This window comes from Hyperoodon ampullatus (assembly GCF_949752795.1).
Source record: "Hyperoodon ampullatus genome assembly, chromosome: 13".
In the NCBI taxonomy this organism is placed as follows: Eukaryota; Metazoa; Chordata; class Mammalia; order Artiodactyla; family Ziphiidae; genus Hyperoodon; species Hyperoodon ampullatus.
Window position 1 is genome coordinate 63,697,945 of NC_136926.1, and position 26,612 is coordinate 63,724,556.

Consider the following 26,612-nt stretch of genomic DNA (forward strand, 5'->3'; position numbering starts at 1 on the left):
TCGCACTTAATAATATGGTACTCATTTTTATTTAGGTATGAAAATTAAGTTATTATGTTATAACGTATGTCCAAGGTCACAAAACAAGACTGTGATTACAAACATGTAAGTTTTCATTTAATTAGAGTGAGGAAATATGCTATCATTATAAATCACAAATAAGATTAACTAAACACAAACTGTTACTCTGGGTAATTTCCCAATAACTACTAAGAAGCATCAGAAATAATTGCACTGAATGGAAAATATGACCCTTGAGAATTCTACCTGGATAAACTTGAAAAGTACTTTTCAATACTGGGGTTTTGAATGAAAGTCTATCGCATTTGATATGCTACTTTTCATTAGAAAATTCAAATTGTTGAAACTGGACTACATGTATTATTTAGATTTGCCTCTCTACTAACCCTAGTTATGTTACTTACCTTCATCATTATAAGGCTAAATTCAGGACTCTAATGATATAAATCTGTTTTACATTTAAAGAAATATTCAGCCTTCTAGAATGTAACATGAACTATGGCTGATATTATGTAAAAGCAGTGAAGGAAAGAAAATTATAGTCATTCAAGTAGGTAATATTTTGAATACGGTTATATACATTCCCCATATCCCCAGCATATTTATGTTTTGCTCTCCTGATCTACCAGCCCATAAACATGAACCTTTATTAATGGGAAGGAACTACCAATCTATAGTGATGCTTGTGGCTAAGACTAGCTGGACCATTTTGCCATAATAACTGGTTAGTTGAATCAAACAGTCTTTTTTTTAAAATTAATTAATTTATTTTTGGCTGCGTTGGGTCTTCATTGCTGCGCACAGGCTTCCTCTAGTTGTGGCGAGTGGGGGCTACTCTTTGTTGCGGTGCACGGGCTTCTCATTGCAGTGGCTTCTCTTGTTGCAGAGCACAGGCTCTAGGTGCGTGGGCTTTGGTAGTTGTGCCACGCGGGCTCAGTAGTTGTAGCTCACAGGCTCTAGAGCGCAGGTTCAGTAGTTGTGGCACACGGGCTTAGTTGCTCCGCGGCATGTGGGATCTTCCTGGACCAGGGCTCGAACCCGCATCCCCTGCATTGGCAGGCGGATTCTTAACTACTGTGCCACCAGGGAAGCCTTCAAACAGTCTTTTTAATGAAAAAAGGAGAGAAGACTAAAATAACCACCTCACTATCTTGATACACAGCCACAACATGGATGTCTACGATAGAGGCATATCTGATAAAGGCCATAATAGCAGCATCGAAATTAATGGTTCTTATAGGACCATAAATAGTTGTGTCCTAATCTCATATTTAGGACGAGAGCTGAGATTAGCTAGATAACTATGACAAGAATAGTTACACAGGGACCTACTCTAGTTACCTCTTCTTTCCACTCTGGGTTATGCTATACCTGCTATTAACAGAGACATACTTGAATCCTGATTTTCCATTTTGGTGTATGAAACAATATGCCAAAACACATGGATCATCTCTTTCTTTAGATGCATGATCTCAGAGAGCTTTGAATGGAATTCTATTATTTAGGATAACAAGTAGAAATGATGTAAACCTTGGGGTATAAGGATTACCTAATAAAATGTATTTGTGTCACTCTCGCATTTAGAAAGCATTCTCAACATCAAGATTAGATGCCACAAAGATTTAGTAAGTGTCTGTTCTGTGCCAGGCACTGCACGAGATAAGTTAATATCACCATGAGCCATCTCATCAAAGCCAGTAAACTACTCATCCTAACCCAAAGAAAACTGCCTGAAGGGCACTACTTTCAGATCTAAGTCTGAATGCCTTTTTCCTTTTTTCAGAAACAACAATGTAGCATTTCATTAAGATGGGAAGCTGATAAGGAAATTAAAGAAAAGGACTCAGGAAAAAAAGGACATTTCCAAATAAGCACATTTGATCTCCAAATCTCCAGATTGAAATTTAAATCTGTGTGAAGAATTATTAATCTCAGGTTGTGAGCTGAGAGAGTCAATAATTCCACGTCTTAAATCATGAATGATTAAGAAAGAATATATTAGCATATGGTCCGAATGTTCATGGAAACTATCCTATTTCATTGATTCTAAGATGAAGTTTTTTCCCTCACATTTTGACATTTCTGAAGTTGGATGTACTATAATTGATGGTATCTGAGAATAATAGTTGGAATCTTCTTTTCTTATGATACATCAAGTAATGGGCACTTTTATGATTGATGGTGCTTCACGTTCTATACTTCCCAACTGAGGGAGCTCAGGATCTTAGAGGCTCCATTAAAGATAATTATGCCATGTAAATCTCCTATAATAGAACTTATAAAAGCTTTCTTTCCATTCTGACCAGCTTGGAAATCACCAAGATTGGCATGGACAAAACCCCTCAAAGTTGCTATATAACTTCTAAATCACCTAGTTGGCTCTAGTCTATCAAAAGTATTGAGATTTTACCAAAAAAGATAATGTCCTAGATTGTGCCAAGACAGTTAGCCTGAGCTCAGACATTAAGATGGGTCAACATCTCAAAAGGAGAAAGACGAGAAAAAGGATATATAATTAAGAAACGAGTCATTGCACTGTCAAGATGCAAGGCAACAGATCAATAATTGGAAAAGGACCCACAGTAGTCAAAGTCTGTCTCCTGGAGAACCTTAAGGCAGCTTCCAAGGAAGTTCAGACTTACATCAAGTCCTCTACTTGTTACATATTTAGTCACAAAATCAAAATCTTCTAGGGGCCCAGGGATCTTTTTCTAAAAATAAAGTGCTCTATCTACCTTTTAAAAATATGTAAAACATATTTTAATAAACTCTCCGTGTTCAGACGGTAGAAGTCTGGGCAAGTTCCCATCCTAATGAATACTGGAGAACCTCCAAGAAAAGACCACACTGAAGAGCTGTGCCCTTGCCAAAGCGGGAGCACTCCTCCAGAAACGATAAAGACCTGTCACCGCTCCTTTCCCTGCAAGGAAGCACAGCGCTCACACCATCAGAAAGTTCTAAACTTACTTTTTACAAGTCCACGGTGAACGAAACATTAGTACTAAATCTACTGGTTGAACATTCATTTTAATTGAGGCTTTAATGAGGAACTTTGAGACTGGTTCCCTCTGGCTGTGTGTGACTGCAGTGCTCTGGAAGAACAGCAGAGGGCACTTCAAGACTAGCATATTTTAAAAGCACTTTTTCTCAATCTACGTGCCCCTTGGTAGCGATCCAGCAAGTTCAAAGGATGTGAATCTGGGTCTAGCCATTTATCATGCGTTTTCTGTTGCAGCTTCACAGTGTCCTTCAAGAACTATGACTAATGTCCTCAACAACTATGTCTCCAACTATGACATGCCTTCAACAAACCTACGGTAGTAGCTTATACATACATGTACTTGCTTTAAAAAATTGTTGCCAAATTAGCAGTAAAAAATTAAAAAAAGGTTATCAAGGCATCACAGTAGTCTCAGCTCATGTTGTAAACTACATTATATTCCAGTCTTTGGAAAAACTTTAATCAAAAGGCTATACACGGGCTTCCGTGGTGGCTCAGTGGTTGAGAGTCCGCCTGCCGATGCAGGGGACACGGGTTCGTGCCCCGGTCCGGGAAGATCCCACATGCCGCGGAGCGGCTGGGCCCGTGAGCCATGGCTGCTGAGCCTGTGCGTCTGGAGCCTGTGCTCCGCAACGGGAGAGGCCACAACAGTGAGAGGCCCGCGTACCGCAAAAAAAAAAAAAAAAAAAAAAAAAAGGCTATACACGTTATAGATGTAGAAAACAAACTTACGGTTACCAGGGTATAAGGGGGTAGGGATAAATTGGGAGATTGGAATTGATATATACACACTACTATATATAAAATAGATAACTAATAAGGACCTGCTATATAGCACAGGGAACTCTACTCAATATTCTGTAATGGTCTATATGGGAAAATAATCTAAAAAAGAGTGGATATATGTATATGTATAACTGACTCACTTTGCTGTACGCTTGAAACTAACACAACATTGTAAATCAACTATACTCTAATAAAAATCTTTTAAGAATGGTTATACACTTAGTAAAATGCCTTCACTTTTTTCTTTAGAAATTTTTTAAAAATTGAGATATAATTTACATATAACATTGTAATGGTTTCTTTACCTTCTTCTCAATCCTAAGGGATGATGGTTTTGTTTTAAAAATTGAACTTTTTTCCTAGAACCAGAGCTCATTTGTGAATGAGAAATCTTTTGCTCTTTATTATACTAAACACTAACATCTTCATGAACGTGTTAAATTCTAAAACCTTTGTATTTGGTTCATATTGAGAGGAACATATTTCTTCATTTGTATAAATAAATCTGGTTTGGTAATAAAAACATTTTAAGCATTTGAAAACCCAGAGCAGAGGTGGGGGACTATAACACAAACTGTGATAAGGACTGTAAAACTCTCATTTTAAACTATTTGTAAAAAAAATATTAGCTTGTGGCCCATGTATATGTGTTAAATAAACTGCATATGCTTTAAATCTCACATTAGATAAATGCACATTTATTTACAAACACACAAAGAGAGTCAATCATTTGAGTGTATAGTCATCACAACTTCGCATTTAACAAACTGTAAAAGGAAGCAATGGGTAGAAATTACAGTCAGCGGAGAATCTAAAAATGCAGGAACCAAAGAAATTCATAAGTTTGCTTTCTATGGCAATGATACCCAAGATGCTTTCGATATCATCTTGAATAAGAACACTGTGCAACAGCATAGGATAAATGCATTGTGGGTCTATGGGAATTGTTACAAAATATGATGGTTTTAATATATTTGAATTCTCCATGACTGCAAGATAGAGTGGGTTTTTATTTCATCTAAAGGAAAGGATGCCTATTCTGTAAGCAAATGACTATTCTGTAATACTTTAAATATAAAATAATTTAAACATAAAAGAATAAAATAATGTTTGGTGAATTGTTCTGTTCTCAAGGGGCAAAGCATGTAACTATATTTACTGATGAATTAGAGCATTCAACTAAAAATATTGAGAAAGTCAATAACTGTGATACCTAGCAACTTCTTGATAATATTTAGGTATAATTTTCTAAAGATATTTTTCTCCAGTTACTTTAGCAAATACAACAAGCTGAATGAGGGACAGGATAAGTTTCTGTTCAAGTAACCTTGAGTTTGCTGCCTCAGTTCTAAAGCAGATGGTATAGTGTGAACACAGGTCCTTCCCGCACAAATATATGTCTAGCCACCAGGGCTCAAATAGTTCCACTAATAGAGGTACTACTTTGAGAAGGGGCATGCCATTAAATTGATTACTTGTATCGGCACAGCATTTTACATTTACATGTGCATTTCATGTTTATTAAACACTTGTGCCTTATCATATCCCTATCAGGGTACTAGGTTGGACCTTATAACATGTCCCTTTGGTTTAGAAACTGATACAATGAACTCTACAGGATGAATCTTGAACTCAAGTTTGCAGACCTTAAAGCTTGTATCTGTTAGTCACAAGGACAGTGCTGTAATAATACATAAGCTCCCAGTGATTCACTGGTATGCCTTCTTTTAGTAGTTTTGGTAGTAGTTACCCAGCACAAAAAAAATTTGAGGAAATCAGGACCAAGCCAGGAAAATTTGGAAAAGAATGAAGAGGATTGCTACATAACAGTATCAGAGTTGGGTCAGGGGGCATCCATGGGTGGTGATTAAGTCAACAAATGTCTACTGATCACGATTTGATGTTAGACACCATGCTAGGTGTTGAAGGTAGCACGAAGACCCGGGCATCTAAGGATAGGGGACACGAAAGAAGGGGAAGACGCAGAAGGGACAAATCATGTCTATTTCACCAATTTTCATGGTGGTAGTCTGGATGTACTTTTGTGGATTTCAGGAATTACATGGTACCTACAAGGCTGGGGGAAAACATTCCAGCTCCTCCCAAAGACTTTAATTTGCAACCAGGAAAATTTACTATCTAGAGGAATATGAATTAATAACACTTGTCTAGATAAATAAATACATAATGATAAAATATTTTGCAATACAACAAAGATATTTTGTAATACCAATTTGTATCTTCCATGTACCAGATATCTCAAAAGACAAGAGATATTTTTTCTTTTATTAATACTGCCTGCTTATTACATGGATGCAATATCATTTCCTCTTTAGTCTAAAGAAACCAAATGTCAAAGAAAATTAAGACATTAAAATTACATAACTGGCCTTAAATAACTGGCCCTGAAATAATTATTTAGTTTCCTTTCCTAATGCCCATTTTGCTATGCTCATCACCACCCAGCAGTCACACATTTTTGGTTGCATGTGTGGCAATTTTTGTTTTAAGAGTCTGAAAACGATATCCTATGTACAATAAGTAAGGTCTTAAAATGTTATATCCTTCTACCTCTGATTCTATCTTTACATTCTTCCTTTGGACAAATAAAACAATACTTAAATTCACAGCAAGTAATGAGCAGCTCTTATTATCTAGGTATCAAAAGCTAAGAAGAGTAGATACTTTTTTTTAACCCCTGTGGGGGATTAGTGTTCAATTGATTAAGAAACTCCTTCTGTGCCCCAGTGAAGTTAGGTGCAAATAAAACGAACACAAGCAAAACCAAAACAAGAAGAAAGATCCTGTTTAAGAGGGTCTTATGTTGAGGTGGTTTTCAGAACGGAGAGTTGTTAACCAGCACTTGAGATCCAGGAAAACCTCAGAAGGAGGGTTAAAGTTAGAAGCAGTACTTTTAATAGAGCCCCTAGAATGGGGGAAAACATCATGAAATACAAGGCTGCTTTCGAAATGACTCTCAGCAATCTCCATTAACGCAAGCATGATTTCTCCCATGCAGAAAGGAAACATCAATAACCATCTTCCTTAAATAATCCTGACAGAAAGCTAGATGCCTGGCTCTTTAGACAAGACAGGCGGGTCTGCATAGATACATGCTTCATGGTATAAGGATAACGTGGACCAGCTCAGAAACACCAAGCAACCCAAATTATAATAATCATGCTGTGAAGAACACTAAGGATCAATGTATGTCTTTACCCAGGTGATTAAAAATATCTTATAAATAGACTTCTCTTGTGGCGCAGTGGTTAAGAATCCACCTGCCAATGCAGGGGACATGAGTTTGAGCCCTGGTCAGGGAAGATCCCACGTGCCGCGGAGCAATTAAGCCTATGCGCCACAGCTACTGAGCCTGTGCTCTAGAGCCTGTGCGTCACAACTACTGAGCCCGTGCGCCACAACTACTGAAGCCCGCGTGCCTAGAGCCCGTGCTCCCCAACAAAGAGAAGCCACTGCAATGAGAAGCCCGGCACCACAACGAAGAGTAACCCTCGTTCACCGCAACTAGAGAAAGCCCGTGCACAGCAACGAAGACCCAACACGGCCGTAAATAAATAAATAAATAATCTTACATAAACAAAGCAGAAATTATTTCCCCATTGTACCCATGAAAATGAGGAAGCTTGGGAGACTGCTTTCAAAGCACTAATAAATAATACCAGATGTATGTGCATGGGGACAAAGGGCGAGGAATTCAGGAAAAAGAAAAAAACAACTCAAAAACCGAAAAACATAAAACCTCGCAACATTTATTTACCAGACATTTTCCTGCTTCCCTGTTTCTGTATAAATAGATCTTTGTCAGTGTCCACTTTCAGACATGATTAGGATAGAGTCACACACTTCATTTGGAAATAATTCGTTTCTTTTCATCGTCGTTCAAGTGAATTTAATTGATTAATTGTATTTATACTAAGTTCTATTGACAGCAGAGGGCCTGCTCAGGTCTGGGCGGTGGAAGGAGGGGGAAGACAAAGACAATGGCCCTTCCCTGAGCTTCTGGTGCAGCCTAGCGCTGTGTTCGGAAGTTTGCACAGTGGAAGACAATGCAGGTACCTCTGGTTCACCCTCAGAGACAATGTACACATCTGTCTATTAACACATGGTAGGTAGTTACATTTAGAGGAAATGTACTGACACATCTGTGTATCCTGCATCTAAGTAAATCTCTTGGCAATTAGCATCTAAACCAGCGGAGAGGGAAGTGGACCAAAGGACTTCAAGGCAAAAACACTAACAGTTTCATACATATTGGGTGGTTTGAAAACAAACCCATCACCTTGCATTTATTTTTAAGTAGAAATGCATCTTACAATTTGTAACTGTTGCACCATTTCTTCTCGGTAGGCTAGTTCCCTTTTCATTTGATCCTGAAAATTATCTGGTAGGAGTGAGAAACAGAGAAATAAATTAATTAAAGTGCAAAATCTACTATTGGCATATTTAGTAAAAATATTACTGACAGTCCCATAGAACTGCCCCCCACCGTCCTTTGGTATTTTTACAAGTAAACACTCTAGTTGTTTGAAGAGATGTTTTCTTCAAGACTGTGATTTAATCAGAATAGACAGTAAATCCTGAGAGGCTAAGGTCTATCTCTTATATTTCACAGTATCACATAGCCCATCTAGTATAATCCCTTGCACATAGTAACTACTCAGGAATGTCGAGGGCAAGCATGTTCTCTAGTCTTTGAACACTTGAGCCAGTCACAGTACTGAGAGCTTCCACTGTCTTCAGAAGTCTAGTGCTAGTGACGGGGTGAAGCTCAGACAAAGCCGATCATAGGAAACGTGGACCCTTGTGCACGCGAACCCGTGGGTGATAAGACGTAGGTCTGTTAGATGTGCCTGCCTGGCTTCACTGCAGCTCATCTCACGTCTAAGAGACTGAGTGATAAATGTATTCTGACTGGACTCTCCCAACCTGCAAACTCTCCCACCCGGTAGCAGCCTTATCCTATGTCCTCCTTGGGCCTATGTGGTTCTACAGACCTTGCCTCAATCTGAGAAGGAAGGAACTTTAAAACATATTGTGCAAAATATCATTGCCATTCTACATATTGATCATTTTTATTGTATTTCCAGAAAGGAATGACTTCCTAATGTGCATCTTGTTCTTTCATCTTCTCCATTGATCTTTTTTAAAGTGTGGACTTGGCTAACTTCAGCCTTTTCTGCTTTAAATGAGAAATTAACATGATTTCATATGACTCTGTGGTGGGTGGTCAGGGCAGTGGCTTGAAGAAACCAGAAACTGTGTCATCATCTCTTCTCTCCCTTTCATCTCTACAGCCAACTGGTGTGTGAGTCCTGTATATTCTACCTCCATCCTCTCCTCTCTTTGCCATTGTTACCTCCCAAATGCAGACACCTCTTCCCTGAAAAGTTTCCCAACTGACCATCTGGCCTCCAAATCCCTTTCATCCTCCTGCTTAAAACTCCGTGAGGGTTTCCCATCGCTGTCAAGGTAATAAACCCTTTACCACTCATGAGATTCTGGCTACTTAGAAACTAAAAACATTGTTCTTTTTATTTTTTTGATCTATCTTTCTACACTATTTGAATTCCCTCCCCAACCTCAAGCATGTATTTTTAATTAATTAATTTTAAAAGAACTTTTTAAAAGAGCAGCTTTAGGTTCACAGCAAAATTAAGAAGGTATAGAGATTTTCCACATACACTCTGTGCCTCCCCCCATGCACACAGCCTCCCCCATCATCAACATCACTCACCAGAATTTGTTTCCACGGATAAACCTACATTGACACCTCATTATCGCCCAAGGGCCATAGTTTACCTTAGGATTCACTCTTAGTGTTGGACATTCTATGGGTTTGGACAAATACATAATAACATATGTCTATCATCACAATATCATACAGAGTATTTTCACTTCCCTGAAATCCTCTAGGCTCTGCTGATTCATTCCTCCCCTCCACTCCACCCCTAGCAGTCACTGATCTTTTTACTGTCTCCATAGTTTTGCCTTTTATAAGATACATATTTTTAAGAAGACCCATTTTCTACTCTCACCTCAGAATTTGATGTGAGAGTTACTGTAATAGAGGTAAGCTTGTGGTGCTATGCAAGGGTCAAGGAAGGAGCCCTCGTTCCCTTGGAGGAAAAGCTTGAGGAGGTGTGATCAGCATTCTTCGCTAAGATGTGTAGGCGGGAGTAGGCAACAGCAAGTGGCTCAGCTGGTTGCAGCAAATGGGGCGGAGGAAACTCCTTCCACCACATCACCCACCAAACCACTCTCCAGTCCACACATGCATTGCACTCCCAGCCACTCTGTGTTTGCCACTGCTGTGGCCTGGCCCTTACAGCAAACATCTCCCTTTTCTTTAAAGTCCAACTCAAAGGTTCTGTCTTCTGAAATGTTCTCTCCAATTCTCCTGCCCTCTCCTGCCAGAATTAGCCACATTTCTCTTGTACTCCTCCAGCACTCTGTACATACCTCTGTTAATGCATCCATAATCTGTACTATGATTAGTTGTTATGCATCTGTCTCTCAGTGAAACAGTGAGGACAGGAAGATAATTTTAGACCCTTTTAAAATTTCCAAAGCCCACCACAGGGCCTGGCACACAGCAGGGGCTAGTTAATGAATGAGGAATGAATAGAACAATGAAGTACCCACCAGAAGGTCTGGATTCTGCCTTGGACAGTAATTACCCCCCTCTGGAGGCTCAGACCCTTATCTGAACAAACAAGGGTGTGGAACGATGTGCTCTGTAAGGTCCTTTCTTGCTCTACTGCTTTAAGATCTGATGACAAGGTAAACTGATTTGGTTGGGCTCCACACACCCAGTTCTGTCTTTCCTGTGTTGGAAAATGGGGAGTGGGTAATTTTGACTTATACTGATAAAAATGAGAAGTCAGGTACTGTATGAGGGGCTGGCACCCACCTGCCACCTCAGGATGCTCTGGAGGTGGGTCAAAGCCCATAGGCTGGGTACAAGGCAACAGGAGCCAGTGCTCCACAAACTGCCCTGGTTTCAGTGCCCTTGGCCCTGTACCTGGGCCAGAATACCTTCAGGAGACCAGTGTGTTTTCCAGACACCAGAGCACATCCCAAGCAGGTCTCCCTCTGTGAAGGAGAGAACTGCCCTCTGAACCTCAGCAGCTTCTTCTGTCCCTCTCGGGCTCCGCAGTGCCTCTGATCAGGGTGATGCTAAGGTGGGTGGGAGACGAAGGGCTGCCTGAAGCTGGCTGTGGCACCTCCCTGGCATCCCAGGAGAGTCTGATGTTGGAGAAGGAAATAGCTAAGGGTAATCTGGAGTGGAACGATGATAACTAGTCCTTACTTAATTCATGCTCATTGCTCTATGATGGCACACAGTACAATTCTTTAAGTTAAAGTGAAAAAAAAAATGAAGCCGTTAAAGTGCCGGAAAAATGGTGAATATTTTTATAAAATTGGAGTGAGGAAGGGCATCAAAGACAAAAAGCAAACAGGAAAGACTTACAGATTTGATTAGATAAAAATTTAAAACTTTGGTATGACAATAAACACAAACACAAAACACCCTAGTCAACATTTAAAAATGGACAGAAATAAAAGAATATTTGCAACGTGACAAAGAATTAATATTTTAGTATATAAAGAGTTCACATAAACCAGAAGAAAATGAACATGTCAAAAGAAATATGGGGAGAGAATACGTGGGCATTCACAAAACATACAAATGAATGACAGATATGTGCAAGGTGTTCAATATCCCTAGCAATGAAAGAAAAGGAAATAATACGAGGAACCACTTTTTCCATTTAAGTTAGCAAAGATCTAAAGAAAAGATGATACGTGGTGTTCCAAGGATGGAAGTATAAATTAGTACAACCCTTCTGGAAAGCAACATAAAATTATGTATCAAGAGCTTTGAAAAGTTCATACTCTACCAGAAATTCTTTTAGGAGTTTATCCTAAGGAGATGATCATGGATTTGTACAAAGATTCAGTAACAACGATGCCTAAAACTTGGATAAACTTTAATGTCCAATATAAGAGCGCATTTATAGACTGCTAGGTAGTCTTGAAAAGAAGCTCATGTTAAGTGAAAAAAAGGAGGGTAAAAACTGGTGTGTATAATATCTCATTTTGTTTAAAAAATGATTTAATATGCACTAGAAAGGCTGAAGCTCCAAAATGTTAACATTGGTTTCCTCTAGGTGACAGGATTATGGGTGATTTTTATTTTCTTTCCTTTATATTTCTCTATATTTAAACTTTTCTACAACAAGCATGTGTATAACTTTAGAGATATAAAGATTGTTAATTGGCAAGAGAAAAAAAACTAAAAGTTTTGCTATGTTCTGAGGTTGATGAAGACACAATTTAAGTGGAGATGAAAAAATCATTAAGCTGTTTACTCTAATGAGAATCACTTGAAACCCAACTATTTTTGGAAGACGATAGCATAAAAGGAGGTGGCAGAGAAAAGCACTGAAGGCTGTGCTCTGCAAACGTGGACAGTTTGAACAGCCAAAGAGTTTTTCAAACAGCAACAAAAAGTATCCAGCCTACATACCTGGCACTAGAAATAAAAAAAGAACTCATATGGTAGATCTTAGTTCCCCTGGTAGAGCCTACTCATCAAGCAATAGGCTTTGGGGCTTATTGCATTTACATAGTCTTTATTTTGTTATCACTGCTTTTAAACAACGACAGAGACTTTTGATCTGTACCATGTTTTAGAATCCCCATCCCTCCTTCTCCAGAGGATGCTACAACAAAGAGAGAGGAAGGAAAGACAGAAACCACTGAACACAGAATTAATCTAGTAACAGCCACAGGTGAAAGATGGGACAACCATATTCGGGTAGATGAAATGTCGTTTGCTTTTAATAAGAAGTAACCTTAAAAGTAACTTGTAAAAGAAATTTTTTACAAAAATCTAAGACGATGACATGATCAAAATCTACCAGTTAAGTTTTTCACAAAACCCCAGTCATTAGGTCTTCCCTGTTGTAAACCACTGGCCTTTCCACTTGGTTCTCTCAAGTGCCATGAATTTGTCATACCTGCAAATCCAAGGACTCAACTCATGAGTCCTTGCTAATCTCCTTTATCAGTGATCCAATCTCATCTTCATTGTCAGTTTTAATCTCTTCGAATATGACTCCAATATTTATATCAACCATTGATTGAGAGTATGTCATGTTCCCACAATTTGCTGCATGTGCAGCAAGAGAAGACTCTTTCCTGAAATTATTTACAACACTGTCGGGTAGAGGGTGAAAGAATCAGAGAGGAGTGAACACAAAACACCCATGGAACTAGAAATAAACACAGGAGGACTTCAGCACAGAGTGCATACTGTAAGAGCGGGAAGGCTTCCTGGAGGTGGCAGAGCTTGAGCTGTGCCCCAAATGATGGGGAGCACATAGACAAGGGAGGCGTTTGGACTAGAGGAACGCAGGGCGCAGAGGTGGAAAGTGAGGGGCGAGGGTGGTCCGCAGGGTAAGTGGAACTGAGTAGGGGGAGAAGTGGAAATAAGCCTGGGGGGGCCGATTACGGAGGGTTGTAAAAGCCAGTCAGGAGTTAGATTAGACGCGATACGGTCAGCAATAGGGAATCACTATAGTGAGTGGAAGATGTGGTGCCAAAGGTAGATTTTTAGGAAGGCAGGGCTAATAGCAGTGAGCAGAAAGGGCTGGAGTGGGGAAGGGAGGTGAGGACCCAGGGCACCGCGCAGCAGCGACACAGGAGAGGGAGGGGGTGAGGGCCTTCTCCATTCGTGGCCTCATCCAGCAACCCTTTGGCAGGTCCCAGTCAGGCCTAGGCTCGGAAGTTATACTGATGGCCAGTGGCAAGAGAGTAAAATGAATGAAAAACTACAGCAAAGGCCTGAATACTGTAATAAAGGAAGGTGCAGGGTGTTGGAGGAGAAGGGAGGAAGGAGAGATTCACCAGGCAAGGCAGACACAATGTGATGGCTAAAATGACTTCTGGATTTGCAGCCGCAAAATTGATCAGACCAGTCCTTAGTGGGAGAGCTCGGAATGGTGGCATCTTGGGGGCAGGGTCTCCAACCATTTACTCCTGTCCAGCTAAGCATGACTGTCATTGCAGGATGTGGGGCCAGCTGTCCTACTGTCACCTCAGTGACCTTGATAAAGGTGAAGCTCCTCGTCATCCATTTCCTCCAAACTCTTGCTTCTACCCAATTTAGATTACATTTCTCCCACCTTCCCTCTGGATCCCCTCCTGAGCTCTCTTCTCATGTTCTACCCAGTTGGTCAACTAAATGGATTGTCTCATATCAAAATAAGTTTCACTGCCTGTTTCATCCTCTATAACGACAGCCCAGGAAAACTCTAGAAGTTCTGATTTCTAATATCAGCTGGTTTACAATAAAGCCCCTGCAGGAATGTACATATTACCCTTAAAATGGTAACAGCAGCAGCAACTCACATTACTATGGATCAGTCACTAGTCACTATGCGAAACACTTTATACATTTAATCCTCTCTGCAACGCCACGAGATGGGCAGTAGTATTGTTCTACAGTTGAAAAGGGGGTTAGGTAACTTGCCTAAGGTTACTCAGTGGGGGAGTCGGTGTCCAAACCTGGAGACCCCGCTACTAGCCGCCAGGCTCTCTGCGGCCTCCACCTGGATGGTAAATGCCTGCTTGCTCTGCGGTGTCCGCTCCTTTCCTCCTCCCTGCATTTCCCCATCAGAGTCTTGCAGCTCTGGAAGCCTCTGTCCAGCAAGTGGAGAGACTTGCTTGTGCTTCCTCCTCCTCCCAGCCTCTGCCCACAGAGTACGGAGGCCTGCTTTCTCCCCCTCCGCCTCTTCCACTTTCCTCCCTCCCCCACCTCCTCCTTCCTCTCATCTTTATCCTCACTATTCTGTGCCACAGGTCATCACTCACTCCCAAAGCACAACAAGAAAAGCTCAGAAGTTTGGACCCATTCTAGACATGCTCTTCGAGAGCTCGATGCTAATAGTTTCCTCTTCCTCGCCCTGCTTTGTCATGACTGTCACCATCACTGCTGATGTTATCAAGCACTTATCCTGTGCTAGGGATGTGCTCAGACCTTCACGTGGATCCTTGCATTTGGTCCTCATCTTCCTGTGGGACAGGAAGTATCCGGCCCGCTTTACAGTTTCCAAGGTCCTACAGCCATGAGGTAGCAGAGCCACAAAGTATCTCAGGGTATTTTGAGCCTGGCTTCCTAACTGTCACAGGTGATAGCTTAGCTTAGGTCCCCAGTGCTCTAAGTGAACTGGGTTTGAAGTGTTGTGACTGTGAGTCCACCTCCTAGTAAAAAGCTCTTGCTGGGATTCCTCTCTGCTTCCTTCTGAATGGGCTTTACAAAGTTCCGTCCTCCCCTTTCCATCTGAGCGAATCTAAATCTGTCTGCCAGGCTCACCGCCTCTCACACTTAGTTAACAAGCACGTAATGTGCATTTGCTATTTTCACTGGTGTGAAATTAACTGTCCCTTTGTGGTGTGTCTAAGCCACGCATTATTCAAACTTGGGCACCACTTCCTTGGTCAGTGGAGTACACTGTAGATAAAAAAGGGCAAAACTTTTCTGTTGTTGTTTAATTGAAGTGTTTCACATACGTGGCAATCGCAGAGGATTCATTTTAATTCACACCAAAAGGATGAGTGATGGGTCTGAATGGAAACTGGACAGTTGTACTACAACATCCTAACTTTTTAAAAAACAGAAACACGTACATGTTGTATGGTAGAGTAATTAGTAAGAAAATGTATAAATTACTTAATTCCTTAAAATGATTGATCAGCTTTTATTAATGGGATAAATTATGGCTACACTGGTTTCACATGGAGTTAGGTGGATACTTTGGGGATTCAGTGGGATTTGGACTCACTCTGCTGGATCCGCAAACTCAACAATTAGATAAACATCAGCTTAGAAGGGACACAAATCACTCAGTGTCTGCTCATCGCTGCAAGGAACGGTGCAGTCTTTTTTAAGATGTGGTTTTAGAAATGAGAGAATCCTGGATCCCTTGGAAGCACCTGTTTTTCAAGGTTTCAAAGATATTTTTAAAATGTTTCTCTTTTTCTTGAAGATACAAATGTCATGATGATCCCAACACACTATCAAAAGCTACTGGCCATTCTCCTCTCTTCCATCTTATTCTAAGCCTCAGCAGGCATTCTCCAAATTCAAAATACTGAAGCATCGTGAGCTCCAAACCTCCCTTGCGGTTACTGACAGATCACAAACTTGACTGACCCTATCGCTCCTTGGCGCCAGAACTCTCTTCCATCATGAGTCCTCTTCATTTTTATCCCTGCTAAGCAGTCTGGTGGAACTGAGTTTGACATGTTACCAGGAACCCAGTACTATTCAAAAATGCTACCCGAGAGGGCATGTCTTTCAGTTTGTGCTGATGATTACATTTGAGAAACTCTGGCGAGTGCAGACCTTTGTGCTCATACTATTAAAATTGTCACAATTACTGAAAAATCTTTTTCTGGATGTTTGCCTATGGCTCTTCCACAGAAACTACCAACATGAGTTTTGTGATGCCTGGACTAAAAAACAAAGGGCACTGACATTCTAAAAAAGTGTTCCTGAAAAAATTAATATTAAATGTATATAATTTAAAATATGACTAAATGAAACTCCAAAAAGCTTGAAAACTACTACTGTGATGTATTTGTCCAAATGTGATTCAGAACACGACAGGTGAATTTTAGAAATCTGGACACCTATCATAGGTCTTTCTGAAATTCTAGGACTCTGGGAGTAGAACCAATAGTTTTTATTGTACAGTTTCTTTTTTTTTTTTTTTTTTTTTTTTGCGGTACGCGGGCCTCTCACCGCTGTGGCCTCTCCTGTTGCGGAGCACAGGCTCCGGACGCGCAGGCCCAGCGGCCATGGCTCACGGGCCCAGCCGCTCCGCGGCACATGGGATCCTCCCGGACCGGGGCACGAACCCGCATCCCCTGCATCGGCAGGCGGACTCTCAACCACTGCGCCACCAGGGAGGCCCTATTGTACAGTTTCTATTGCCACCAAATTTGGAATGGAATTTTAATACTAAATATGGATGGAGAATCCCAAACTACTAAAATCGTACTAATTTTAATTAATAAAATATGTGTACATTGAATTGTTAAATTTTAAATCTTCATGTCTCAAGCACCAGGCAGCTCTCTAGCACTATCTGAGAATAAGAATTAACTGTTCTTTTGTTTTTCCTAGCTTAGAGAAAAAAAATACCTGAGTAATTCTTTTGTTTTAAAAATTATTAATATTTCTGACTATGTCAATATATCTACATATTTAATGGTATATTTGCATACATGTTTTAAATGTACACAATACATATGCACAGAATCACATATACCAATAGAATAAACACCAAAAGGTTCTTATAAGAAATTTTATCTGTCAGCTGATTCAAAGCATAAATAACAGCCTAAAATTTCCAAATACTTTGAGACCACCGGAAGACTGTGGTACTTTGTGTAATCACATAATATTTAGAAGCCTATCCTTATGCCTAATAATAGAAATGTCATCAAATATCATAAGGCAATGAAATAAAAGTGATTTCTTACTGAATACTGGGAAAGATGTATTTCCTTTTAACACCTGGAATTCTTGTTCTAGTCGTCTCCGCAAATCTATTTGTTCAAATAAAACCTTCTGAAGTTCTTCTAATAAAGAAAAAAAGAAGAGTCATTTTACTAATCTTTACAAATAACTCTCCAGAGAACTGTTACATATGGCAATTTATTATTATAAGACAAAATATTTTACCAGTTTAAAAAGTGTCACATAGACATAGGATAGATTTTGTGCAGAAATCCATGAATATAAATCAATGTAATGTATTATTTTAAAGTATTATTTTACAGTGTCATGTACTGATTGATATGTATGCATTAATCTCAATTATATCCACCTCATGGTCCATATATTATTCATATGTTGCTTGTCAAACTTAAAATATAGTGTAGAACAAAAATATCCTCCTATTATCTCTTTAGTCTTGTAAAGCTAAGAGAAGTTCTACAGAATTAAAACTTTTCTTTACCTTTCCCCATATTTTCTACATCCTTTCTGAGTGAATGAGGTGAATTCGTCTCTTGTGTGTGTTCACCTTTAAAAAAAAAAAAAGGAGAAAAAAAATATTAGTTTTGGGCTTCCCTGGTGGCACAGTGGTTGAGAGTCCGCCTGCCTATGCAGGGGACACGGGTTCCTGCCCCGGTCCGGGAAGATCCCACATGCCGCGGAACGGCTGGGCCCGTGAGCCATGGCCGCTGGGCCTGCGCGTCTGGAGCCTGTGCTCCGCAACGGGAGAGGCCACAACAGCGAGAGGCCCGCGTACCGCAAAAAAAACCAAAACCAAAACCAAAATTAGTTTTGTGTAGGCTATTTTCTGCAAGTTGTTATTTTCACTTTCTATTAATATCTACAAAAGAGTGTTTTTAATATAACTTCAAGGTGGAAGTCCTTGGAGCCAAACATTGCCCTCATTTACTCATGTATCATTCCCCTGAACCATGGAGGGGAGTGACAGAAAATGAGGGCCGAGTCCACCTAGACTGCGACGACAGCTCCATGAAAGCAGACTCCTAATGTCAGCCTCCCTCCCAGCCCCTACCACTGCCCAGCCTTTACAACCAAGCTACCTGCTAGAAGGGCAAAAGAGGAGGTTGAACAGCTGACATTTCTGGGAGAAATCTGATCAGACTCCCTCTCTTTCTAGAAGTGAAGAAGCCTGATTTTATTGGGAAGGCACCCAAGACCATGGAAGCAGAAGCCTCCAGCCTTCTTGGGCCACCAAAATGTGGGGTGGTGAAAAAGAAGTGGGAGGAGGCTTTAGCTGTCCCTGGGAGAGAAGTTATGAGCCTGGAGTGGTTTCCTAACAATTGATAGTTTTTAAAAAAGAAATCAACCGAAAAGAAATAAGTGAAATAAGTTATGTTACTTTGTAATAGTCATATGCTTGCTGATGAGAGTTGCTTAACTACTTGTCTTCAAACAGTATAAACTGTATTGTGGATAGAAGTTAGATGGCTGTCCTTACCTATTTTGCTTCTGTGCTAACTAGAATGATGACAAGCTAAGAAAATGTATATATCTACAGTCATAAATTGAGTCTATATAATCCAGAAAACATAAACAAAGAAATGCAATCATTCTGCTATCAGAATTTTAAAAAGTTTCAACTTGTTATCCGCAATTACCCACATAATTTAATTAAGCTTTCCGTTTTCATCTATAGAGATATGGCAGTGCAGACAGAGGTGCTCTGAGAAGGTTTCCTCTATCCCCCTCCCCTGCCCCCCAGGTTAGCTCTTCCATGTCCTTGGTGCCGTTTGCTTCCAGCCTTCTGCACCTACTAGGCAGGCTACCTGGAGGCGGGGCTCTGTCTTTTCTGCATGGCCAGTGCCTTGCACAGTGCTAGACACATACTCATATTCAATAAAGTGTCTTCAGCTGTCACTGAAAGGGACCCTAGGAGGTCGCAAATTCTAAATCATAGCACAAGTTAGATGCATCGTTTCAATTCTGTTCTCATATCTTTTCATTTCCCTTCCTCAGCAAGAAATGGAGTGAAATGGTCCTGGGCACTTCCACGAATACTGGGGAATTTCATTGTCAAGGGAAAAATTTCTGCAAAGAGGGAAACAGAATTTCTTCCCAAAGTGGCAGCCTACAATATCAAGGACGGACAGAAAAGTCCTCAATCTGATATTATAAATGGCGATTCTGCAGTCCACATGATGACTGTCGGGGGTATGTGTGTGCAGGTATGCATGTGTGCATATGTGTGTATGAAAATACAAATGTACAAATATTCCCAAGCATGTGCACACTTATGGGAAGGCACTTCTTCTGGCTCCCCATCATCAGCACAACAATATCCAGGGCATCCTGAGTTCCTTAATGGCAGCCATTTTCTGTACTATCTAGATCATATTTGCACAAACTTATTCGCATTTTCATCTTGGACATGACCTCTCTCTGTAGGCTTTTGAACATTAATACCTTGGCTTTCTTCTCCATATAATAAATAATGAGGAAATACCCGTGAAGCATTTTAAATACAGACCTCAACGTAATTCCTACAAACTACTATTATCTAAAAGAAGAGTAACACAGAGGTTGATAACAAATCGTAAATGTATAAACCAAGAATAATGATATTTTAAAATGAAGATAAATGCATATTATGTGCAGTTTTACCTATGTTTACTTTAGTCTCAGTTAACCAGATGTTAAATGCATAGATGTTTCATACCCACATATAATGTTGAGGTTGAACAAGAAAAGAAATGAGCATGCACACATCTCTGCATCTATCTACAGAGCATGATGAGATTTTATCATTCTACAACTTTCCCAACACCTCAAGACATGATTTAAATGAGATAGTTAGTTTCTGAATAGGCAACTCTAGAAGCCGTTTCCTTACCACATTAGAGACCAGCTTCTTTTTGACCTACCAGTACATTTTGTGGACTGTTTACCTTATATTACATTTCAACTAGATAATTAACTTAAAAAATTAAAATAATATATGTAAAATTGCATTTCTTTTCTACTTCACAGTTAGGAGGTTTACAATGGTATGAAGCATTAAACAAATAGCTAGTAAATAAAACTATATTAACCACAGGCGAATCTGCCGATGACATTAATAATCCGCTTTTCATCCACTTTGTGAAGGATTAATTAATATTTTACATGTGTCTATTTTAAACAGGTATTCTGCTGCAACTTCTCAGAAAAATCTGTCAGTTTTGAGCTTAGAAGATTCAAATTTCTCAGTTGCAAAGCGTTTTAAAAAATGGTTCAATGTTAGGTAAATAAGGAGCACAGAAGCTTCAGCTGCCTTTTGTGTATCTTTCACTGGACCGTTGCCTTTTGCATATTACTAATCTGTGAAAACCAGATTGTTAATGGTGGTTAAAAATGACCTCTGGGAGCCTGGATATGTTTGTTCACTATTACTGCTAATGTTTTCCATCTGGTTTAAAAAAAAAAAAAAGGCAGTCTAATACTAGATTAAATAAATGAGATTTAGTTGACAATGAGCTTTCCATTTTTATAAATATTCCATCAGGTTAAATGCATTTTACTTTTCCAAAATTAATGAATGCATTTGGAGAAATCCCCAAGCTAAAATTCTTACTTTCCTTCCCATTATATTCCCCCTTTAAAAAAAAGTGACAGAAAGGCCAGGGTGGAGGAGGGCCACAGAGATCTTAATTGTAAAAGAAAATAGTTGAGTGGCTTAAAGTTGGAGAGTGATGGATAATTAGGGCATAAAGTGCGTCCCGTGGACTGATGTGATGAGGACCTGCTGCTCAGGGATGAGTCCACACCAGTTCTCCACAAGCACATGTTCACGGGGCCAGTTAACCTGCATCGCTGCCCATGAATCCTGCTCGCCCTGGTGGGGGGGCAGAGGCAGTGTGATGCCACATCAGAGAAACTATACCTCTGCTGAGTGCAGCAGGGGCCAGGGAGCCTGGAGCCACATGGTCCCTGCTTCCCTGGTCTCTCCAGGGTCCTCCAGGACCAGGTGGTCCCACATCCCAGGGGAATGCTCCACCCCACCCTTGGATCTGCCCTTACACAGCCATCAGAAATTGGAAGTACAAGAGGGATGGGTGTGAGAAAACACTGTGCCAAAGCAGACATGAGCAGTAAATAGCAGATGAAGGGGAGACTGGAATATCCAAAAGGGGGGAAAAAAAAGACCAAAACAGCCAATAGATTCACTCACCAGCACTACGTTTCAAGGCACAACGGTAATGACTTTCTCTTAAACGTTATGGCACACCTCTGCTCGAGAACCTGCAGTGTTTCCCCACGGTCTACATTGCAGAATCCACTCAACTCCTCCCCGGGAGACCCCAGGTTCTCCTGTAACCTTGTCCCATCCGGCTCAGCCAACCTGTATTTCTCTGTCACTAAGCACAAACCTTTTACCCAAGACAGACTTTTATTTCTCACATCTGCTGGCTCTGCTTTATGTTGTTTCTCTTCCCTAAGGTGTCCCCTTCCTCTCCCCATCCACCCCAAATCAGAAAGCCACCCAAGTGTCATTTACTCTTTCATAAAACCTTTCCCAACTTCTTCAGATGCCACTGATCTGTTCCTTCCTGGGCTGAAGTTCTAAGTCCTTATCATCTTTACTCTGCCACCTTGTACCCAATATTCTAGTGCTTCACCTATGCTAGTCTGATCTTCCCCAGCTAGAAAATCTGCTTTCTGAAGGCAGAGAGATCCTGCCCTACAGGTAACCCCCATCACCTCAACCCTAGGGAGGGGTACAAATGTATTCCACACACACTTGTTGTACTTCATTTAATCCAATTTGGTTTGTGAAAGAAATACAAACTAATGTTATTGTAAATCCTCAGTTGTCATAAGGTTTTTAAAGCACTAACTCATTCCTACGAACGAACAAGCACGTTTTGATCCATTGTATGGTCTAAGAATTACTCTATATTTTCAGTTTACCGGGGAAGTTTGTGATTGTTTCTATTTTTGTTCCTATGTGACATTTTGAAAATTTCTTTCAGGGACAAATAAAACTGTAGCACTGAATGTTAACTGAGACATGAAAATACTAATTCACGTATGTGTCTGCCGTGGCCTCCAGCAGCAAAAATACCTTACAATTTTTAAAAGGTCACTTAATTTTAAGAGCCAAATGAGTAGGTCAGATGACCTGTTCTGTTGGTGGTCATGAGATGGGAGGAGAAGTTGATTAAAAGATATTACTGTTCTCAAGCTAAACGTGAATTCAAAGATCATTTAAGTATTGTAGCCTGTATGTGTATAGGGCATCAAAGTATATAGGCTACAATATAAAATGCCTGACACTGGACGAAGAGTAAAAATTTTAGCATTCACCCATCCCTTCTATGGCAATACATCCTCCTTCCTTCTCCTTTCAATCCCACTCATTTTCCTACCCCTTATCTTGGCTGTCTCCCTTTTAGTCTCCTTTGAGCCTGCAGCCAGCACTCAGGGGCACTACCCCAGCCTGCAGCCCTAGGGGCTAGCAAGTTGCTTGTCATTGAAAGGTCCTCTCTGTTTCCCCAGGATTGTCGTTGACAACTGATGAAAAACATTTGGAAAAAATGCATTTCAGAAAATGCACACTGAAGGGCAAATTTAGTCAATGAAGCTATTTTAGTTTGGGGCTGTGTCTATACATGAGATTCACATGGATTCTAATATTTAGGTGAGGAATAAAAAATTTCAGTCAAACATCCAGATGTTTCCGTAGTTCGTGGGGACTCATGCTATCGCATGTGTTCTAGTGCAGGGGAGCAGACCCCGGAAGGGAAGGCAAGATCTGCGTGCGAAGCTACCAACGGTGTCTGCCCGCAGTTCCCAGGGCACTGTCACGCCCTCAGGGCAGGCTGGGTCTGCCCTCTGCCTCCCAACAGCCTCAGCACAGGCCTGGCCTCTGTTGATCAAGAGAGACTCCTCCTATATACATTTAACTCCCAAACAAACACTGAATTTTAATAATTAATCTTAGCTTTATAATCTGACTTAATTTAAAATTTCTGGAAGTTTAATTTTCTCTTTCCCTAACAATCTACCTTAGAGGTACAATTTGGATGGGGTCAAAGTTAATCTACAGTTTGTATAACTAGTACATTGAACAAGAACCAAAATTTAGCACAACGTATGGTTTAGAGAGGTTTTTAAGAACATTTTGCATTAAGCCATTAAAAAATCAATTACACAGAAAGCAAAGTTAAGTAATTTTCTCCTCTATCAGTGGGACATGGACTTCTGTTAATTTCTTGGTGTTAAATTCTACATTAAACTCTTCCCCTGTGACGTCTGGCACGGTAGTGAGGTCATAGAACAGAAAAGAAAATCAATATCACTGGAGAGGGTATGCTACAAAATGAACTAACTAATTATTAACTCCATTAACCAAAAAAGGGAACAAGAGCAAGATTAATATTTGTGGGTTTATAGTTAACTAAGAATTACAACAAAATTTACAGTTCATGACCAAAATTTATCATGAGTTACATACACATTGCTTCTTGAATCAGTATATCAAGTTTTGTTGATTAGTGAATTGTGAGTTCATTTAGAATTCTCTTAAGTTTTAGAACTTGTGTTGTCAATTAATGCTATTTTTTATTTTTTTCTGAAGAATTTTTTATTGTCCTTCTCTATCTCCTTGATTTTCATATAAATTATTAAAAACGACAAGAAGGAAAATGTTTCCATAAATAAAAAGAAATTTATATTTGAAATATGGAGATTAGTTAATTTTGAATACATATATTTAAATACCTCAAAATTCATTGTTCATAAAAATGTCGGTAGTAATTTAGAGGTGGATAAACTGAGGCCAAAGTACTTAAAAAGGCTTACCCAAAGTCATCTAGTAAGTGAGAGAATTAAAACTCAGATCTACTAGTCTGTGCTTTTTAGAATTTTTCTGCTTCTTCTTTTACTTTAAAAAAAAATCATAAGCATGTTCTAAAATAGAACGGAATAATAAATCAGAGCGCCTCATCTGCTATATATTCATGAGAAGTGTAACTGCTTCTTACTATTCTCAGAAATCCATCCATAGCATATTAAGTACACTAGAGAATCATACCAGTGAAAATCAAATTGATTTTAAAACTTCTATACATATAACAAGATGCAGCCACTCTCAGAGTCCAATGGTTCTGGCTGGCGTTTCTACAATGAAAGGGATTGGAATTGAGGATGACTCCACTTTACGCGATTTCCTTGACCTGCAATAGCTTTCAGCTGTCTCACCAGCTTACCCCACTGCATTCAATTTCAAATCACTTAACTTCACTAAAGTTATTCAAAACGGATATGCAAAGCCTTACTCTGGGATTGCAAGCAAAATGCTGTCATTTATATTTTTGAGTAGGTAATATTTTGACCAAACTGCCATCCCCCTAATCTATATTACTTGGCTTTAAAGCAATGGGTCTTATTTTAAAGAGACCTACAGATAAAAGTTCTGGCTTCTGGGGGATTTTGGCTGCTTAAAACTTTATGTTTGGTCCCTCTAATTATGAAGAAGTATAATATCTGCTATGAGTAAGGTTAATGATCATTAACAGGGAGGTTTTTAAAAAAATCGTTAAAAAATGTAATCTTTTTGAAATCGCTGAAAAATAACAGTTACCAACAGGGCCGAAAGGCTGAGGAAAGGCCAAACTTAATTAAAATGATGAACTAAAAAAATGAACTGGAACTAAATATTGTTGCTAAACTGAATTTGTATTAGGGATAAATTAAAGCAAGTACCTATCATTTAAAGATAAGTCTGTATCTTTACTTGTTTACAAAAAGGTCAGAAATTTTCTGATAAACTACGTTTATGATTGTCATGGGAGTGAAAAATTCATGTAAAAATCAAAAATTGCATACTGACTTATTAGGTAGTTTGAAAATACATTTCCATTCTTCTATGTTATACTGTATATGCACAGAAATAAAACACTGATATTTTCCAATAATGATGATTGAATTAAACGTTGGCTAAAGGGATATATGGTTATATAAACCTTTTTGGATGTTATATTGTGTAGGCTGCTATTATAGTATTCATACTGCCTTACACCTTAGCTGTCCCCTCCTTTTGATTGGAAGCAACTTGAGAGCAGGGACTGGAGTTGATTCTATCTCTGAATCTCCAGAGCCTAGCAAAATACCTAGCATACAGTAGGTATTCTGAAATATTTGGGGAGTAATTGAGTAAATAAACAAATGAACGCTCTCATGTACATGTGGAAGTTAACAGTTGTTACATGGGGAGAAGTAGCTCCATTCACCAGCAAGGTGTTCCAGATAAAGCATTCTACTGCTACCACTACAAAGCAGTTCATCACAAGGCTTCATAATCTCTTTGGCTCATCTGGATTTTTGACACTTTGCTAAATGAACGGACTCTTGGTGTCTGATCACAAGTAAGTACATTAATACCAAAACATAGGCCAATTGGGTGACCATTTTGGGATTTTCTCAAATGTGCATTCCAGTGTGAAGACCATGAGCTGATCTTTCCTACCAGCAAGGACAGTTGAAGGTACAGCGAGTCCTACAACAATCCAAACTCCTTAACACTTTGTGGTGTTTAAAATATCTTCTCTGCAGGCTCAGCAAAGGAACCATGAGGGTGAAATTCTTGTGACCCAAGATTCCAAGATAAATTTAACAAAATATACTCTTCACCCAAACATTTGTTCATGTCAATAATATATGGTCATCCTTTCCACGTCCCACCTGTCTCACATTCAATACAGGATAATAATAATATGATATAACCTACTACCTACATACTTCTCTGAATAATGTGCGAATGAAATTGTAATACAGAATATCAATGTGGAGCAAGTTTCTCTGGGAATCTGTATCAAATTAATTATTGTGAGGGAGGGACTAGTAATACATCAATGGCATGACTAGGTGTTATTACCAACATAACTATTGACTGTACTGCCCTGAGCTCCAGACACCGTGGAATTTTTATGTGAACACCGATCCTGATTATACTTCTATTTACTTCCTTTTGACATTTGTATTTCCATCTGAACATCAGACAACAGTGGATTCTGTGGTTTTTGACCCATTCTGGCTATCATGCTTGGGGTTCTAATGACTTTTTTAGGGTTTATTGAACTTACTAAGTATGGGGGAACCAAATCCCTTCCAAGGCCAGGAGGAACTTGTTTTCAAATGGAAACAGCCCAGCCATCCAAATCGGAGGAAGATGAAGAAGAGAAATTCAGTTTTTAACGAATCTATAGAGACTAT

The 26,612-nt window shown here is 39.7% G+C and overlaps 1 protein-coding gene across 1 annotated transcript in view; it reads right to left on the minus strand.

The window, feature by feature from the left end:
• SKOR2 (SKI family transcriptional corepressor 2) overlaps positions 1-26,612 on the minus strand; it is a gene marked incomplete at both ends in the record, with an annotated part of 33,704 nt that overhangs the window by 338 nt on the left and 6,754 nt on the right. The window contains 3 exons of the mRNA XM_079717144.1: positions 8,143-8,210; positions 17,384-17,482; positions 17,863-17,928. Coding sequence (XP_079573270.1) covers positions 8,143-8,210; positions 17,384-17,482; positions 17,863-17,928 — 233 coding nt within the window. The remainder of the gene's footprint in view (positions 1-8,142; positions 8,211-17,383; positions 17,483-17,862; positions 17,929-26,612) is intronic.